Source organism: Copadichromis virginalis, linkage group LG3, assembly GCF_057382275.1.
Source record: "Copadichromis virginalis isolate Kocher_CV1m ecotype Utaka linkage group LG3, C_Virginalis_male_GT1.1, whole genome shotgun sequence".
NCBI lineage: Eukaryota > Metazoa > Chordata > Actinopteri > Cichliformes > Cichlidae > Copadichromis > Copadichromis virginalis.
The window spans coordinates 30,085,289-30,105,865 of record NC_140620.1 but is presented as its reverse complement, the minus strand read 5'-3'; the positions used below and the strand labels follow the sequence as shown (position 1 = coordinate 30,105,865).

Here is a 20,577-nt window from a genome sequence, read left to right as displayed (position 1 = left end):
AGCAGGCGAAGCACAGGCAAGAGCTGCAGCAGGCGAAGCACAGGCTGGAGCTGCAGCAGACGAAGCACAGGCTGGAGCTGCAGCAGACGTGGACGAGGCTGCCGGTGGAGCAGCTGGTGGCTGAACGGGCCCCTCGGACCCTCCAGCGGAGACGGGTGGCTGAACGGGCCCCTCGGACCCCCCAGCGGAGACGGGTGGCTGAACGGGCCCCTCGGACCCCCCAGCGGAGACAGGAGGCTGAACGGGCCCCTCGGACCCTCCAGCGGAGACAGGAGGCTGAACGGGCCCCTCGGACCCTCCAGCTGACGAGGCATGAGGCTGGGCGGGCCCCTCGGGCCCTCCAGCTGTCGAGGCATGACCAGCAGGTGTAGAGACCACCGGCTGGACAGAAGGCTGAGCAGGTGATGGAGCAAATGACTGAGCTGCACAGTGGGTAAAGGGCTGGGCTAACGGAAGCACAGGAATGTAAGCTACGGACCGGGCTGCTAACAGAGCTAATGACTGAGCCAATGACTGAAAGGCATGCAGTAGCGATGGCGGCGTGGATTGCAGACCGAATTCTCCTGAGCCCTCAGTAGAGACAGGGACGGGTGCAGGAGCATGCCGGACACTAGCCACTCCCACCCGAGGAGTAGGTACGGGTGCGGAGACGGGCTGTATCCTGGCTGCCCTCACCCTGGGGACCGGAACAGGTCCCGGCAACGGCTGGGCAACTGCCCTTCCCACCCGAGGAGCAGGTATGGGTGCAGAAAGGGTCAGAGCCTCAGCCGGCCTGGAAACCAGAGCGGGAGCCAACTGGGCCTCAGTCTCCCCCACCCGAGGAACAGACACGGGTGCAGAGGTACGCTGGGCCCGAGCTGCCCCGGGAGGAGAAACACGAGCAGGAACGGGAGCAGGCTCAGATAAAACAGTCGCAGAAACGGCAGGCTCAGGGTCAACATATATAGGGTCGACAAAAACGGATCTATCAAAAATGAGCCCGCCGTCCACTTCATGTTTAGCAGTCTTAGCAATAGCAGTCTTAGTTTTAACAGTTTTCAAAATCCTTGGGTTAACAGTTGCAGAGCGGGTTGACTCAGGGATGACTGAACCGGACCTGACAAAACCCGAACAGACGGAACCGGAACTGAAGGTGTTTGACCTGGTAGAGTGGTTCACAGTTTTCCCTTTAACCGCATGTGCAGACTTAGGCGAGCGGGTATTGTTTTTCATCTCTCCCTGTGTAGAGGGAGCAAAGCAAAACGATTCTTCCCAGTCCACGTCGTCATCCATAAGGGAAGTTCCCCACGGATCAGAAGTGAGCTGATTACTTTTAATGTCAGACGGGACGTGAGAATAAAAGTCAATGTCACTCACCACCGTGAGCTCGGCATTGTCCAGTTTATGGCGACGGGCGCGCCGCTTCCTTCGAGCGGAGGAAGCCGGCGGAGCGAGCGACTGAGCCCCCGGTGCACAACACGGCGACAACGAGGCTGGAGCGTGAGCGCCTGTAGCCACGCGAAAAACTCCCACTTGAAGCGGACGAGGCTTGGAAACAGGCGGGGACTTACGGCAGCTCTTGGGACCTCCGAGAGCTAGCCGAGTCCCGTGGAAAATCCGCTCATAGTTGGGGGCGCGCCACGGCTTCCAGCGGAGCTCCTCCTCCAGCTGGGCGAAGGCTGCCTCCCGACGCTCGTAAAGCTCGCGGTCTGCTGAGTCCATAGTGGTCAGGTCGTACTGTCACGGTCTGGCTGGGGCAGACCGTATGTGTTGCAGAGGAGGACTCAAACGCAGACCAAAACGTAGTGTGGATAAACAAAACAAGCCGTTTATTGAGGCTAGCAATGAGGGTAAAAATAATCGGGCATCGGTGAAAACTAAACAATAACCTAAACTGGGTGAACTAATAACAAAACATGAAAAAGCTTAACCATAGTGAACTGACATGGGTACCTGGGGATGAGACATGGATGAGCAGACGACCTGACAACAAATGACTGAAAGCACACGGACTAAATACACACAGGATGATGAGGGAAGTGGGAACACATGGGGAAACAGCTGGCACATATGAACATAATGACGTCACCGTGGGAGAGTAAAACTGAACACGATGAACACAGAAACACCAGACCTCTTCACAATAAAACAGGAAACATAAAGAGACATAGACATGACAACCCGAACTTGACAACGTAAGACACAGACATGAAACGAATGAAGAGCAGGGGAGATTTAACATAGTTGGAAACACGAGGGGGAAATAATACGAACTAGAAACACCTAGGCATGATAACAAATGAACTTAGGAAACCTGACGGGCTTACATAAACTAAAACTGAAAACGCTGGGTCAACAGACCCAGGATCATGACAAAGTGAGGGTGTAGATAGTTTCTACAGAGGCTATATAAAGTGCTAGTGGTTGTGAGTGGTGGTTCAGTCCATGTTATTATTGTGTGTTTGAGGGTACAGTTGTCCATTGTGGGTGTGTGTATGTTCAGTCCATGAGTTTAACGTGGGTCAGATGTCAGGAGGCAGAGTTCAGGAGTCTGACAGCTGTGGGGAAGAAGCTGTTCCGGTACCTGGTGGTCTTAGTCCGGAGGCTCCTCTAGCACCTCCCAGAGGGCAGGAGGGTGAAGAGTCCATGCGATGGGTGACTGGGGTCTTTGATGATTTTCCCAGCCCTTTTCAGACACCGCTTCCTGTAGATGTCTTTCATGGCAGGAAGTGGTGCTCCGGCGATGCACTGGCCCTCTGCAACGCCTTCCGGTCCGAGGCAGAGCAGTTCCCGTACCAGACTGTTATACAGTTGGTCAGGATGCTCTCGATGGTGCAGCGATAGAAGTTCACCAGGATGTCTGAGGACAGGTGGTTCTTCCTCAGAGTCCTCAAGAAGAAGAGGCGCTGGTGAGCCTTCTTGACCAGCTTGGAGCAGTTGGTCATCCAGGTGAGATCCTCGGAGATGTGGACTCCCAGGAACTTGAAGCTGCTCACACGCTCCACAGCCGTCCCCTTAATGTGGATGGGTGGATGTGGGTCAGCATTCCTCCTGTAGTCCACGATGAGCTCCTTGGTCTTCTCGGTGTTAAGCAGCAGGTTGTTTCTGTCGCACCACTCAGCCAGACGATCCACCTCCTCCCTGTAGGCGGCCTCATCATTGTCACTGATGAGGCCAATCACCGTGGTGTCATCTGCAAACTTAATGATGGTGTTGGAACCATCAGCAGGTCTGCAGTCGTGGGTGAAGAGGGAGTAGAGGAAAGGGCTCATCACACAGCCTTGTGGTACACCGGTGTTCATTGTGATGGTAGATGAGCAGCGGTTATCCAGCCGGACATGTTGGGGGCGGTTGATCAGGAAGTCCAGTAACCATTTGCAGATGAGGGAACTGATGCCCAGGTCTGTCAGTTTCCTGATGAGTTGTGAGGGGTGGATTGTATTGAATGCTGAACTGAAGTCTATAAACAGCATTCTGGCGTAGGTGTTGTTGTTGTCCAGGTGTGAGAGGACAGAGTGCATTGCGATGGAGACTGCATCCTCTGTGCTCCTGTTCTGGCGGTATGCGAATTGGTGGGGGTCCAGGGTGGGGGGGAGACAGGATTTGAAGTGTGCTAGGACCAGTCGCTCTAAGCACTTAGTGATGACGGGGGTGAGTGCTACTGGGCGGTAATCATTGAGGCAAGATGGGTTGGAGTTTTTGGGTATCGGGACGATGGAGGTGGATTTGAAGCAGGCCGGTACCACAGCGTGGGCCAAGGACAGATTGAATATGTCTGTGAGCACTCCTGCAAGCTCCCCAGAACACGCTCTGAGAACACGCCCGGGGATGCCATCAGGGCCTGCAGCCTTGTGGACATTGATCCTGCTCAGCACCACTCCTACATCGGTGGGGGAGAGAGTCAGAGGTTGGTGGTCTGGCGTCATGTCTGCTTTGGTTGTGGTTGTGGGGTTCCCTCGCTCAAAACGAGCATAAAAGTTGTTGAGCTCGTTGAGGCATCGGAGGATGCGGGGGAGGGTTTGGTGGTCCTGTAGTCTGTGATGGTCTGGAGTCCTTGCCACATGCGTCGGGGGTTGGAGTTGGAGAAGTGTTCTTCTAAATTAGTGAGATAACATTTCTTCTCCACCTTACAGGTCATGAGCACTTTGGTGCCCGTTTGAGAAATAGAGACAAGTATTTCTGATTTGAGGCTCTCTTTTTCACAGGATCTACAGGATCCATGTATCATATGCAGTGAAGAAGGAAATTTATTAACGAGATAATCTCTATGGGAGTAGCATTCAGGTATTTGCTCTGCCCTGTGCTGGTACTGAAGATAACAGTGAATTAATTATATCCTTAGACTTATTTAAAGTGCTTTCAGAGAGAAATCTGTCCCCGACTGCTGTGTAATCTATTATTTTAAATTTAAATGTTATTAGGAAAACAGGTTTTTCAGGAAATACTGTTAAATGTTCTGCATGACTGGTTTGTTGGTGGGTCAGAATCAGAATCAGAATCAGAATCAGAATGGGTTTATTGCCAGATGTTGAGGTTTACAACATTAGGAAATTGCTGCGGTGCTTCAGTGCAGACAATAAGAATTAAAGTGCTATGTAGAAAGAAAGATATGTGCATGAGATATACATGAGATATATACATGAGAATAAGAATTATGAGTGCTACGTAGAAAGATATATACATGAGTGCAGGTGGTGATCAGTGCCAAACATATATACTTGAGAATAAGAATTATGAGTGCTACGTGATGACCTTGGGAGGCATAACCATTAAAGGATGCCGCAGGTCATCTACGTGGATCATTTTAATTTCCATCAAACAATGTCTTGTCCTTTTGTTGCTAACACATTACCCAGTGAGTATAAATATGGACATTAATTTCTTTCATTCAATACCATCGTTCCCTCGAAGCTGGACAGGAAACTGCAGGATCTAGGACTGAGCAGCTCCCTCTGCAGCTGGATCCTTAACTTCCTGTCTGACAGACGCCAAGTGGTCAGACTGGGCAGCATCACCTCATCCCCCATCACACTGAACACTGGTGCTCCACAGGGGTGTGTACTGAGCCCTCTCCTGTACTCACTCTACACCTACGACTGCACAGCCACTAACAACTCCAACATCATTGTGAAGTTTGCGGACGACACTACAGTGGTGGGTCTTATCACCAATGGTGATGAGACGGCTTACAGGGAGGAGGTCAGTGCCCTGACCCACTGGTGTCAAGACAACCATCTCACCCTCAACGAGTTGATAGTGGACTTCCGGAGGTGCAGAGAAGTAAACACCCCCATCACCATCAATGGCGCTGCTGTGGAGAGAGTGAGCAGCTTCCGGTTCCTTGGTGTACATCTGGCTGAGGATCTTACGTGGTCAGTACACATAAACAAAACAGTGAAGAAGGCGCAGCAGCGCCTCTTCTTTCTCAGGAGACTGAAAAGATTTGGCATGAGCCCTCGCATCCTCAGGACCTTCTATCACTGTGCCATTGAGAGCATCCTCACTGGATGCATCACCACCTGGTATGGCAACAGCACCGCTTACAACCGCAAAGCTCTCCAGAGAGTAGTGCGGTGCTCTGAACGGATAATTGGAGGTGAGCTTCCCTCCCTCCAAGACATCTACAGGAAGCGCTGCCTGAGGAAAGCGGGGAGGATCATCAAGGACTCCAGTCACCCCAGCCATAAACTGTTCAGACTACTTCCCTCAGGAAGGAGGTTCTGCAGCATCCGGTCCCGAACCAGCAGACTGAGAGACAGCTTCTTCCACCAGGCCATCAGACTGCTGAACACGTCATAGACACCTCAGCTTCACTACTGTAACTTTAACATTATGCACTCCATACTGTACAGTAATGCCACTGTTTTGCACATGTCTCAACTCTGTATATTTTTATATATTTTATTTTATTGTTTACTATTTAATTTGTAAAATATGTGTACACACACACACACACACACACACACATAGAAAAATATTTAGTATACACATCCAGAAATGCATATACTATTATATATTGTACATATATTTATTAGTTTCAGATGTAGCCATTCTTGTATTTTGCTTGTTTACGTTATTGTATTTTGCACAACTCTGTTGCTTGTGAAGCTCGCACACAAGAATTTCACTCACATGTGCTGTACCAATGTACCTGCACATGTGATGTGACAATAAAAGTGATTTGATTTGATTTTCATTGCAGTGGAAAGAATAGAAAATAATTCCTTTTCCTTAAAACAGGAATGACATTTTTAATGGTGTTGATAGCAGACCTGTTAGTCTACTCCCTGTTCTAAGTAAAGTTATGGAGAGGATTGTTTATGAGCAAATTCAACATTACTTAACAGAAAATCATCTACTCAGTTTCAACATGCTTACAAACCGCGTCTCTCCACCAGCTCAGCACTCATTGCTATGACAGATAACTGGTATAAACATCTAGATGATGGGAACTTGGTTGGTGTCACGGTCGATAGTTGACGTTTCCAAACACAGTTTATTTACAACACCAGTGCAGAATATATACAGTGAGGGGAAAATCCAGGGGTCCAAGTACTTAGTGCAAGAGCCAAATTATCCAGACATTTTGCATCCACTTTATTGTGTAATATTTTAGTAGATTGTATTTGATGGTTTGGGCCCCAGGAAGACTAGCAACTACTGTTGTGGAAGCTAATGGGGTTCCTTATAAATAAACAATAAGTAAACCACTCATACCGCTAACGGAACAAGTACCTAGCCTTACATGAAGGTAATGTTTTCAATAACAACATGAACAAGATGATAAAACAGTGAATAAACACTTTACTGAATTACCATGAAAAATTAAAACTCAACAGAAGAATTAAGAGCATCAAGATAATCGTTGCCCTGAACCAGTGGCGGTCCTAGCCTGTTTGGTGCCCTGGGCGAACACTCCCTCCCCGCAGCCAATAGCACTCTATTCTAAAACACTGTCAAGCAGATCAGCAAATTTATAAAATCCACAGAAGTAAAATGAAAAATATATTAAAACCACTAAAGGTTCAATATGTTCAGCAGGACCACTTCTGGTTAACCCTTTAAAGCCGGTCAGAGCGGGCACGCTCCGTTTTGCGTAACTATTTTTAAATCCTTGTAGAACCGGAACCGCGTAAGCTAGCACAATAATTTTTTTTGCATATGAAACCAGAGGAGTTGTACTTACATCTTATGCCATCAGCTTGTACTAAGTCACAGTTTCCTTCCACATATAGCTTTGCAAAAGCTGCATAAAAAGCGCTTGCAGGAACAATAACATAATATTCCAGAAACACGCTTTGCCGATCCGATCAGCTGTTCATAACACTTCTCACAGTGGCTGTATCCCAATTCAGGGTCTGCAGCCTTAAAGTACGCAGCCTCAACAATCCTCAAGGGCCGCATACTTAAAGACCGCTAAGGCCAGAAGTGCGAGGCTTGTGTAATGGGACGGTCTAGCCTCCGTCGCGCTGCCCAGGTTGCCTAGCAACCATGATACTAACAGCTGGAAACGTTTCATACAGCTTTGTTTGACAGAAATGAAGGAGAAAATCTTTTGTTCATTTGTTTGTTTCTACATGAGCTTTGATCATTCTCTAATTAAGGTCAGCTATTGAACGGCGTATATTTTAAAGTAAAGGCTTTAAAACCAAGTTAGTGCAAACGTCACTAATGTCACATAACTTTGCCGACATGTGGCCAACAGTAATGTTCTAATGTTCTTCGTTATTAAACATTTGCACATAAATAAGTGACATAATATTCAGTACTTACTTAAAATTTACTCTTCAGGCGCCCCCCATCCGCCGTTTTATTCCGGCAAAATTATCCACACCCACCGTGGCGCTATGCATTCTGGGATATGTTGGGCCACGAAGTATACAGAGCCACGTCCTTAAAATTCAGGGAAATGAAGGACGCATTTGAGGGCCGCATTTCGAGCAGCCTTCGAATTGGGACAGCCTTCGTTGCGTCACGGTGACGTAATCGGCCTTAAAATGCGACCTTTAAGGCTGCAGACCCTGAATTGGGATACAGCCATTTAAACAGACTTGAGCGCAAACAATCGCATGTCCGCCATTTCCTGCCCGAAACCGGGAGTGACGTCATTTTTGCGGAAAATGTAGTTCTTTTTACTTTTAGGCCTTAAAAGCCTATACTGGTGTTTTTATAAGTCATGTTTGACTTTATGCTTTTCTGAATAGTTTCTGGGATGCTTAGAAGTCGAATTGCACTGCTGGAAATAGTTTATTTTGATGCACATGCTGTTTTCTTTGCAGATTTGCATCATAGGATTGTTTTTCGTTTTTCCTGCAGTATATAAAAATGCTGTATCTCAAAAATAAAACTATGAACACACTCAAAATAAATTTCCTGTTAATTTCTATCTATCTATCTATCTATCTATCTACACTCAACAAAAATATAAACGCAACACCTTTGTTACTGCTCCCATTCCCCATGGGATGGATGTAGAGACCTAAAATTCATTCCAGATACACAATATAACCATCCCTCCCAAACAGTGGTCACAAATCAGTTCAAATGTGTGGTAGTGGGCACATCTGCTATATTGAGATAATCCATCCCACCTCACAGGTGTGCCACATCAGGATGCTGATCTGACATCATGAGTAGTGCACAGGTGTACCTCAGACTGCCCACAACAAAAGGCCACCCTGGAATGTGCAGTTTTTTGCGCTATTGGGGGTCTGGGGACCCAGAACCGGTCAGTATCTGGTGTGACCACCATTTGCCTCATGCAGTGCAACACATCGTCGCATGGAGTCTATCAGATTGTCAATTGTGGCCTGTGGAATGTTGGTCCACTCCACTTCAATGGCTGTGCGAGGTTGTTGGATATTCGTGGGAACTGGTACACGCTGTCGTATACGCCGGTCAAGCACATCCCGAACATGCTCAATGGGTGACATGTCCGGTGAGTATGCTGGCCATGCAAGAACTGGGACATTCTCAGCTGCCATCTGCCCTGAACAATGTGAACCATGATTCATCCGTGAAGCGCACACCTCTCCAACGTGCCAGACGCCATCGAATGTGAGCATTTGCCCACACAAGTCTGTTACGGCGACGAGCTGGAGTCAGGTCAAGACCCCGATGAGGACGACGGGCATGCAGTTGAGCATCCCTGAGACGGTTTCTGACAGTTTGTGCAGAAATTGTTTGGTTGTACAAACCAATTGTTCCAGCAGCTGTCTGGGTGGCTGGTCTCAGACGATCTTGGAGGTGAACCTGCTGGATGTGGAGGTCCTGGGCTGGTGTGGTTACACGAGGTCTGCGGTTGTGAGGCCGGTTGGATGTGCTGCCATATTCTCTGAAACGCCTGTGGAGACGGCTTATGGTTGAGAAATGAACATTCAATGCACGGGCGACAGATCTGGTTGACATTCCTGCTGTCAGCATGCCAATTGCACGCTCCCTCATTGCTTGTGGCATCTGTGGCATTTTGCTGTGAGACAAAACTGCACATTCCAGGGTGGCCTTTTGTTGTGGGCAGTCTGAGGTACACCTGTGCACTACTCATGATGTCAGATCAGCATCCTGATGTGGCAAACCTGTGAGGTGGGATGGATTATCTCAATATAGCAGATGTGCCCACTACCACACATTTGGACTGATTTGTGACCACTGTTTGGGAGGGATGGTTATATTGTGTATCTGGAATGAATTTTAGGTCGCTACGTCCATCCCATGGGGAATGGGAGCAGTAACAAAGGTGTTGTGTTTATATTTTTGTTGAGTGTATCTAAATAATGTGTGTCATTACATGTTCCCCCGCCTATCATGTCTCTCTCGTCTCTGTTTCACTCAGTCCAGTGTCGCATTCTCCCTCATTCATGGATGTGTATTTCTTCGTGTGTTTCGCTGTATATTTAGGTTTTGCAATTCTAGTTTTGTTTCATTTTGTATAACCTGTACGCCTGTAATTAAGTTGTGTTTTTGAGAGTCAGCCCTGCCTGTGAGTCTGCTTTTGGGTCCTATCCTGCCTGCTGCGCACAGCCAGTTCATGACACAGTAGAGGTATGATCAAGCATTTCCAAAGAGCTGTTGGACATTTACATTGTCTAAAAATGAAAGCTTATCCTACAGACTATATAAATAACATTTGTTTTAATGTCAATAGTGTAGCTACCATATTAATTTATTTTAACATATTTTGCATCAATGTGAGCATTGGAGGTGGTGATTAGAGCCAATCCTCATTGTGTCCCACCTGCATTAGGTTAGTGAATATACGTATTTTCGTAAATTCAGTCTAGTTTCATTTGTATTGCAGTCGTGTCAAGGTGCATTATGATTCTAACCTTTGAATCTACTAGTACTACAACAAACTGCCACCAATTACTATTCCTACAAGTCTTTATCAACTACACCACCAGTTACTACATCACTTGTGATGAAAAGAAGTAGCATATAGCAAACACTGAGTCCATAGTATTGGGATATTCAGTACAGATTTGAGTGTGAGACTGCTTGAATTCAAGGGGTGCTCACACCAAAATGCCAAAATATCACATCATTGCAAATGGTTGCAAATGGTTACCTGTCTCTCTGTGTTAGCTCTGCGACAGACTCTCACCCTATGGTAGCTAGGATAGGCGCCAGCCCCCAGATAAACAGATAAAACATCCTCAGGAGCGTCCAGCAGATGTTGAAAGACCTCAGCCTCCTGAGGAAATACAGTCTGAATTGGCTTTCTTTATACAGACGCTGCGTGTCACTCGATGTGTCATGAGAGTGTCTCGTTCACAGAGTCTGACGAAAAGCCACAGGCTGATGTAACGGCAGATTTCTTTATTCCATATATTGATCACATATTTTAACAATTTCACTATAGCAATAGTAGAATCATGTTGTCACCAGTTGTATGCATGTAGAATGTTATCACAAGTGGGCCTCCTGTTTATTGCACCTTCACAGGGGGGCTATTGTAGAAAGTGGAACACATCCAGGCGCCACATTTAAGGGATATTTGACGGGTGCTTGTAATTTTTTCTTAATGGAGAAGCGGGATCAAGGATTAGCTGAAATGAAGATATTGTCATGGTCTCACCAGCTGATCCCGTATTGGGCAACATGTGTTTTTGTTGTTTTTGCTCTTTCTCCCTCTCTTTCTCTCTCTCTCTCTCCTCCAGGGGCAGTCTTGGGACCCAGGGCTTGTTTCTTTGTAAATATGTTTGTTGTCTGTGTGTTGTGTTTTGGGTAGTCTCCCTTCTTTTCGCCTCCCCTTGTGTGCTTTCGTTCGCTCTCCCGGATGTTTTGGACACAGCGCGACCTCTGCACTAATCCATCCAGAAAACTCACACTGACATGTATCACCAACTACTGCTGAAAATGTTAACAAAAAAATAAAATATAGAATTAAAAAAAACTTGACAAATGTAATGCAGAGCAAAGATAATGTTTGAAGTCCCAGTACGATGTGGAAAGGAATTTAATTTCTTTGTTACTGGCAAACCGGTTAGCCCTGTCTTCACTGCAAATTACTGTCAAACAGACAACCATGAAACATTTCCTCATACTACAACATGTCCCAGCCTACTATGACTTTCTTTTGTGCAGAGACGTTCTCACATTTATCATGCCGCTCTCTGCGCTGGTGTTGATGCTGCTGGTCTGCAGTGTTCATGCTAATTTTTACAGTATAGTGGTGAACTACTATCCACGTGGCAATGTTTCAACAGGATCTTCCACTGTAAGTACACTTTCTCAAAAGACAAGTATATTTACTTTGTGAATTTTGAAGGTGTTTAAGTAAACACATCTTCACTGTAAATCTGCAGGGCATCCTTTATTACAAGTTGGGCTACAGCTCCTGCTTGTATAGTTTACCCTACTCCATCGGTGGTCAGACACTTGTTTTAGACAAGGTCGACGAGGAGAGTATAGGAGAATGGTGCCAAACTGAAGGAGTCATCTCTCGGCTTTTTTCCAGCAACTCTATATTTTCAATTCCGTGAGTGCACACATACGCTGTACATAATTACACATGCATAAATATGTTTTTTGTTGTCTGAGGGGGAATGAACGTTAAAAAACCTCCTCTGAAAAGTCATTCATTTCTATCACAGGGTCTCTGGCATAGACTGGATCTTTGGCATCAAAAATGGCATCGTATCATTTAAAATTCAGGCTCTGGTGGAACTGAGGATCCGCTCTGACATCGGCAAAGCCAACACATCACCACAGACCACTATCATACCAGCTATCAGGTCAGCCCTGTTTGTGCCTCCATTCCTTTTTTAGTATTTATACACAGATACATGCATTCATACAATTTTATGTGTCACGTCTGGCACTTTCATTGCTTTTCACAGACTAATTTGCTTTAAGATGGAAAGTTTCACCATAGAGAAGGAGAAAGATAGAGAATGCTACAAGTGAAAATTAATCTTTGGTCCAAGTTAATTTTTGCAGTTGTGAAACTTTAACCATAAACCCAGAACAGCATCCAGGCTGTGGGTGTACTGAGCAGCTATCAAAATGAATAAAAAATTGTGTCAGATATTTCATGGAAATGAATGCAAATAATGGAAAATGAGTTTGTTTGGTTTTTTAACTTTCTTTCAGAGTTCCGTCAAACTGTCCAAGAAATTTGAGCCTGTTGATGTTTGATCCTGATGGAGACATAGTGAAATGCAGAAATGGAGATGCATCACTCTCAGAGTGTAGTCCCTGCACACCACCGTCTGTCCTCAGCCTTTCACCAGTAAGTAACAGCTATTTTTTTTTGTCACTGGAGACATGTTGGCTCCAGTGTCAGATTAACGAACTGACCTCCCAGCCCATTGTTCCTCACTGGGCTGGTTCAGAATCAGAATCAGAATCAGAATCAGAATACTTTATTGATCCCTGGGGGAAATTATTTTTTGTTACAGTGCTCCATTTTAAACCAACATTAAGACAAGACAGACAATACGCTAACTAAGAATAGTACAATATATACATATATATACATATATACATACATAAGTCACTTATAAATAAATATTTGGAAAAGAAACATGTGTAGTTGTAGCAGCAACAGTGTGTTAAGTGGATGCGTTGTACAGGGAGATGGCCACAGGCAGGAATGATTTCCTGTGTCGTTCAGTGGTGCTTTTCGGTAATCTCAGTCTCTCACTGAACGAGCTCCTGTGACTGACCAACATGTCATGGAGTGGGTGGGAGGTGTTATCCAACATTGTCTTTATCTTGGACAGCATCCGCCTCTCCGACACCACCTTGAGGGAGTCCAGCTCCATCCCCACAACATTGCTGGCCTTACGGATCAGTTTATTAAGTCTGTTGGCATCTGCGACCCTCAGCCTGCTCCCCCAGCATGCAACAGCATAGAGGATTGCACTGGCCACCACAGACTCATAGAAAATCCTCAGCATTTTCTGGCAGATGTTGAAGGACCTCAGTCGCCTCAAAAAATAGAGACGACTCTGGCCCTTCCTGTAAAGTGCTGTGGTGTTTTTAGCCCAGTCCAGTTTATTGTCAATGTGTACTCCAAGGTATTTATAGTCCTCCACAATGTCAACACTGACCCCCTGGATTGAAACAGGGGTCAAGTGTTTCCTGGTCTTCCTGAAGTCCACGATCAGTTCCTTGGTCTTTGCCACGTTGAGCTGCAGATGATTCTGCTCACACCACGTGACAAAGGAGTCGACCACAGCCCGGTACTCTGTCTCATCATCCCTGCTGATGCATCCAACCACCGCAGAGTCATCAGAAAACTTCTGAAGATGGTCATTATGCAAATGTACTGTTTATAAGCTCGGAGAAACCTGAGACTGAAGAAGTCACTTGGATGAGTGACGAAACGCTACGTCCAGATGAACAGAATCAACTTTTGGAGATTTACTTACCTGGACGATTGAGCATGCATCAAGATGAGACATGTTGGCATAGACAACAATGCTTGTTCATCATGTCAGATCAATATATCTGGCAAAGACAAACAAAAAAAGCCTGCTTTTTGTTCATTTAGATAAGTGTAAATTATGTGAAATGTTGCTTTTTAGTAAGTAGGAAATATTTGTGCTATTTTGTCTTCATGGCCCTATTTTTATCTTCTTGCAGTCCTCTTGTACTCTGTCATTCAGCCCCACAAACAGCAGTGATGAAGGTCCGTATGCGGTACAGCTGATGATAGAGGACTTTCCCAGACAGAACATAACGTTGACTCAAACCAACGGGACACAAACAATAATAACAACCAACGACGCTATCAGCAAAATGCCAGTTCAGTTTGTCGTGAGAGGTACAAATAATTTCTCCTGGCTCCTGCTTAATGGCCCTGTTATTTTGGCCTTTTGATTTTGGCCACCATGAAGCTAACGTTTACTTTATCCTTACTGCAAGAAACCCAGAATTTGTCAAGATTTAAACAACTTATCTTTACTTTACAACTTGGCTGCTTATGAACTTGGAAAAAGCTTTCGCTTGGCTACCTGTAGATGAGAAAAACAATCCTGGTGGACCAGTTAGAGTTTCTGTTCTTAAAAAAAAGTCTTTATTATTGTCATCACTGCTTTGTGTGTTGTTTCAGTGGATCCTGCAGTGCCATCGTGCACAGAGGGACTCTTTCTACCCATGTTCCTGCCTCCAACCCCAGCCCACAGAACCCAGCTCTACACCTACGTCAATCAGACTCTGGCTATCAGCATCAAGGCACAGACACTTAACTCCACGTAAGTAGATCTCTAAATATAGAATTAAAGGCTTTATTTGTTAAATTACCAATGATTAACACATCCTGCAGCACTGACAGTTTCTAAAATTAAAATGTAGCTTTAATGCGCAAATCAAACCTGTTTTTCATTTAATCAGATCATGAATCTTATCTTCTGAGTTGTGTAACTTTAGCACTTCTACGCTGCGCTTCTACAGACAGGTTTGATAAGCCAGCAACCCAACCGGTTTTATACTGATGTTAGGATGTACTAGCACTAGGTTAAGCTAAGTCAATTAAAGAGAAACAAGAATAAAAATAAACATCTTTTAAGCCAAAACTGAACCATGTCACAGGTAAATACCTTTTTCTGTTTGAAGATGGGGAACTTTTGAGAAACTAACTTTTTTCTTGTTTTTGTTTTTTTTCTTAAAGGATCTCTGAGCTGCTGTTCAGCGCGCCGCACACAGTAACTCAAAATCAAACAGGCCCAGGACAGTTCACACTGACGTGGACACCATCTGATTCAGTAGCTGAACAAAGCCACCCCATTTGTTTTGTTGTCCAGGCAGTTTTAGGGTCAGTATCCTGTTTCATAAATATGATCCTATACAAAAACTATTGACATTTTCATTAAAAAAAGTGAAATGGAACAACTGTAATTTGCTGAATATGTTGCCCTTTTTTGTTCACTCATGATATGTGTCCAAACTGCATTCCTGTAAACCTTTTCACACTCTGACATTATAATTGTAGCATCAAAACAGTCACAAAGCAGACATAGCGAGAAACTGAAATTCACTGAAGACAGAACACATATGTTTTTTAAATACCTTTGAGGAATAACTCCATAACAGCAGACACCTGCGTAGGTGTGAAAAGATTGGTTTTGAAAGTAGAGCAGAAACAGATAAATACTGCAAAATGCAATGTTTTGTTGTTGTTTTTTTTTTTTTTTTTTTACCAAGAGCTGCCTCAGCAAGTTAAAGATTAAGGAAAAAGAGAAGAGAAAGAAGAGCAACATAATGAGTCCAGATATCATATATAGTCCAGCTGCAAAACAAAGCTTTTATTAGTGACAAGAACAGGAAGATCTAAGACTGGCCAAGTCAGTTTCCACATTTAAACCTTTAAGTACTAAATAGAATATCAGTTAATTTGACAAATTATAACTCATTTAATGCTAAAAATGTCATTATTCAGTCTGTGCAAACCAGTAGGACAACAAGTCCACAGCATCATACACATATCCCCTTAATAGGGCATATACACGTTATCTTTCCTTTCATAGCTGATTCATTATTTGGTGCACACTATTTTGTTAGTGTCTCATGATCATGACTGCTAAGGGTTGAAGGGTACTGAGGACACATTTTATCTGCTGAAATCCTGCTTCACCGGAAGAGCATTTCCAACAAAGATACTAAAGTTCAATGGTTTGTAGACTTGATGTTGTGACTGCATCAAAGGATTATATTTTTGTGTTTCTTATACTTGTAAAGTTACTGATGCTAATTATAAAAGGTAATCATAAGGTACTAATTTTTCTTGTTGTTTGACTTAAAATCAAAATAAATCAAATTGTAGCAAACTAAATATCTACAAGTTAAACTCTCTAAACATTAAAAAAGATCATTTAAACAGGTTACAACACTAAAACATTGAAAATATTTTTTTTTAATTTAAAACACAATTTAATAATGGCTCTATTGTACTGATTTATTTTCACAGTGCAGCCAAGTACCACTCTGAGCTTCGATGTGTCATTGTGACCGTTAGAAAAGGTGAGCAGTGCATTAACATCCACTACTAACAACTGCACAACTGATGCAGTTCATGAGTAACCGCCGTTTTGACTTTTTACAGCATTGCCAACTCCATCACCCAATACACCAGAGTGTGAGTATAAAAGCGTGGAGTGATGTTTAACACTCAAAGTTAGTCTTATTTGATAGATTTAGTGAATAAATAGAAAATAGCAGAAGAATAAAATCTCGTACTTGTGTTAAGGATGAGTCAAACCAAAAACCCAGAACTTGTTGATAGTTTCCCTCATTCCAGTGGAATCGCTGCATAATTGCTCTTTGCATAGTTCAACTTTGGTAAACATTTGCTCACTTTCAAACCACCCACTAACTGCAGAAATTTAATTTTCAGCTTCATCCACTAGAGGGCAGAGTGGCATTTAAACCACTAGCGCTAGCAAGCTTAGCTAAAAGGCTACATGCACACACCTGGTAATTATTGATATGTATGTATGTATTGATATGTAAGAGACCAATAAAATATTAGAATTTCACCTCAAGCCAAACATAAAGTTCTTGGATAGGCTAGAACATGCAGAACTCTATATCCTTTAATTATTGAGGCTGTAGACCAAAGTGTTTATTTGTACCAGGTTTAAAAATGTTAAATTTAATTCTGAAGTTTGGCTTCTGAACATGAAAGTCAATGGCCTCAAGTGCACATTGTAGTCAAGAACTTTGTTTATTACAACTACAAAGTAGACTTGATTGTGACTGCAAAGTGTTCTGCATTTCAGTGTTGAGCCCTGGAGTAAGATGACTTACTCCAGGGCTGCCAAATGAGCAAAAGTGACCTTGAGAAAACTCTTACAAAATTTATCTTAATTTCTCAGTACTCTTAATGGGAAAAACACTGTGAAATGATAAACAAAGTGACAGAAAATAAATAAAAACAAATATTGTAGAAAACTAATTGTATTAGTTTTACAAAACTATGTTTGAAAATACAAAAATGACCCATCTCTAATGACATGAACATAAAGTTGTAAAGGAAATGTTATGATTAGATAACTCAAACAAATCAAGTCAGAAAAACATTCTTGTTGGTTTAGAGACATTCTAACATTCTTTGTGTTTCTAGATGTTGCAGCGCTGAAAATGAAGTTTTCCTCGTCGATGGATTTATCTAAAATCAATACCAATGTCTTCCTAAATCAGGTCAGACTTATATCCAGTCAGAAACCAAATAAGCGTACCAGTGAACTACACCCCTGCAGTTGTAGACATTACGATAGAAACAGCTTCTGTGAGTGATTACAGAAAAAAAAGTTCAGATCACAGTGTGTGTCTGAACTTTTGTCTACGTTTGTTTTGTTTTGTTTGCCTTCACTTGCTGTTTTTTGGCATTCAGGCAGCACAAACACTTTGAGTTGAAATATCAAATTCAGTATTTTTAAATTTGTTAAAATTTCTGTAGAGAGGAGCAGGACTGTGAACTGTAATAATTACATAATTACCATCAGAATTACCTGTGGAATTATTGCATGGCTAAACTGAGCCATGTCCTAACTGACTTCCTGCAGCACAAATGTTTAGGAAATGTGGTGTATTCATGTATACAGTGACTAACAATTGTATTAGACCACCAGTCATAAAACCAAGAAAACAAAATGTGTTTAAAATTAATATTGCTATTCATTAAGCAAATAACAATCGGGATTGACATTTTTCAATTCCAACTTCTCTGAGAAATCTGAAATTAATCAAGCATGAAAATCAACAATGAAAACTAATTGGTCTCCTCATGAATGCAAGTAATTAATTGAAATGTAGGATCTTAATCCCAAAAATTAAATGTCTTTGCTTTGTTCTTCAGCTTTATATATGCGTATGTATCTAGGACTGATAACTGTTCTTAGATAAAACAGTTAGCAGAACTATAAAGTAGCATCTAAATGTGAAAGAATCAGAGGGAGAATCTAGCTTTACATCTTTTAGACTTTCACCTGTTTATGCTCAAGAATTAAGAAAACCTGAATTGTTCACTCAAGATATACATTACAAAATATACATTTTCTCAGTGTAAAATAGTAAAACTGTTTTGTAGATGAATTGTTTCTCAATCCACTTTCCAAAGAAAAACCACACCTGAGAGTGTGGTGATGTTTTCTCACTGTTCCTTCTTCCTCCTCAGATTAAACAGAAACTGCAGTCATACGGACTGCCTGATGACATCAGTCTGCGCCTCATAAGCAGTGTGCCACAGATTGGTGTAACTGTGTCCTCTAATTCTACAACATGAACCTGAAGTCCTGCGTCTGCATGCTCTTTCTTCACTGTGTATTTACTAGTTCAAGACTTTTATGTGGAAAGATAATAAAAAATATTACTTATAACAGATATTTTTGCACTAAACAGGTCTGTCATATAACATTCTTTATAATATTAAATTTTTAAAGGGATCTTTCAAGGTTGAAATTTATGTTTACTATTGATTAATCCTTCTTTGTTCTTTCTTCCAATATCCTTGTCTGGTGGGCTGTGTTCTGTATGCAAGTGGTCGTGGAGGATTTTTTTAATCATATTTTTTACATGAGTGTAAGGTTTGTAAACTGGTTTTGGGTGAATCAGTTTCTTATACAGTCGTGTTTATTTGTTTGGCTTTAGAAAGCTGTTCTTCGAAGTCATAGCAGCCAGTGGCTGGAATGAAAAAACAAACAAAAAAACAATCTCAGTCACATTTCTGACTTCAAATTATTTTTCCTACAAATTAAATCAAAAGTTTTCTTGTTTTCTAAAACATAGACTTAACATCTGACTTAGGATCACTGATGACTTAGACCTCACAGAGTTAAGAAAAACAGTTTTTGCATCCATTTCTTTTTAGCAAAAATTTTATTTTTATTTTACCAGGTGAAAAAACATCAGAAAAGAGGAACTACAAACACCAAATATGCTTAACTTTCTGCAGAGAAGTGTCTATGTTTGTGTTTATCGATTTCAGAAACTTTATTAAGCCCAGAAGCAACAAGTTCGGTCAGTTAACATCATTTTGCTTTAACCTCCTAGGACCTGGCGTCCACACATGACATTTTGGGTTATTTAGACCAAAATACTCAATTTTGCTCAACAAGGTCCTGATATCCACTTACTAGGACATCATATTGCTACTGTTCTATCAAAATTTTAAACGAATATCGTTATATGTGGCTCCCATTTTTCAACTTCAATTTAAAAATCCTGCTGCAATGCAAATTAGCCAAACCGTAAGATGTAAGGATATCTGGTAGACCAAGCAGTCTGCCTAGACTGCAAGACTAGGTTGATGAGCCTGCACTGCCAGAATTCATACATAATTTTCAGAAAAATCAAAGGATTGATTTTAAGTGTGCATGCTCTACCAAAAATAGTGCTTTGTTGTATATCTGACGGACGAAAGCTAAACTATTCCCACACCACTGAAGTTGCAGCATTTTTACAAACCAATTTTGGTTCATCCGTTTCATTCAACGATCCACTTTCACCCTCCTCATTCTCTGTCGGCGGCACTTTTTTCCCGCCATGTGCGTATGAAAACAAAGGCATTGCACATGCGCGTTTTATCCATATTCTATCGTGATATTTCATTTTCTTATTGTTGCCCGACATTATATTGGTATTACTGTGAACGGTATGATATGGCCCAGCCCTACTGGCTACGGATACCAACTACAGAACGACGAAGATGTCAGCCACCTCCTGTACATGGATGACATCAAGCTGTATGCCAAGAGTGATCGAGACATCGATTCACTGATCCACACAACCAGGATATACAGCAATGACATCGGAATGTTGTTTGGACTGAAGAAATGTAGTCGAATGATAACAAAGAGAGGGAAGGTAGTCAGAACTGAAGGGATCGAACTACCAGAAGGCAACATTGCAGACATAGAGGACAGCTACAAGTACCTGGGGATCCCAAATGCAAATGGGAGCCATCAAGAGGCTGCTAGGAAAGCTGCAAACACCAAGTCAGGGCTCTAGAGTGCGACCATTTGGTCGCAAATGCGACCAAATTTTTCAGTGGTGCGACTAAAAAAAATATTTGGTCGCAGCAGTGCAACCAACTGCTCGGGTAACAAAAAAATAAATAAAAATCTCTACAACTCTCCGTGTGGTCAACAACAGACA

At 42.9% G+C, this 20,577-nt stretch overlaps 1 protein-coding gene across 2 annotated transcripts; it reads left to right on the top strand.

The window, feature by feature from the left end:
• Positions 1-11,567: 11,567 nt before the first annotated feature.
• On the top strand, positions 11,568-18,866 carry LOC146714025 (uncharacterized). 2 transcript variants are annotated; one of them, XM_085450612.1, is made up of 11 exons: positions 11,568-11,695; positions 11,784-11,956; positions 12,072-12,212; positions 12,571-12,709; positions 14,068-14,248; positions 14,537-14,678; positions 15,095-15,238; positions 16,391-16,443; positions 16,526-16,558; positions 17,546-17,622; positions 18,599-18,866. In XM_085450612.1, the coding sequence occupies exons 1-11, from the start codon at positions 11,582-11,584 to the stop codon at positions 18,704-18,706; spliced, it is 1,305 nt and encodes a 434-aa protein (XP_085306738.1). In that variant the 5' UTR covers positions 11,568-11,581; the 3' UTR covers positions 18,707-18,866. The 2 variants fall into 2 exon arrangements, with proteins under 2 accessions (XP_085306738.1, XP_085306739.1); XM_085450613.1 differs by lacking the exon at positions 16,526-16,558.
• Positions 18,867-20,577: the final 1,711 nt, after the last annotated feature.

What these genes read in the sequence shown, in the direction of transcription:
- LOC146714025 (XM_085450612.1), top strand. Translation starts at nt 11,582, where the DNA reads ATGCCGCTCTCTGCGCTGGTGTTGATGCTGCTGGTCTGCAGTGTTCAT. An exon ending in TTTCAACAGGATCTTCCACT is followed by an intron (nt 11,696 to 11,783) that starts GTAAGTACACTT and finishes GTAAATCTGCAG; the next exon opens with GGCATCCTTTATTACAAGTT. An exon ending in AGTTCAGTTTGTCGTGAGAG is followed by an intron (nt 14,249 to 14,536) that starts GTACAAATAATT and finishes GTGTTGTTTCAG; the next exon opens with TGGATCCTGCAGTGCCATCG.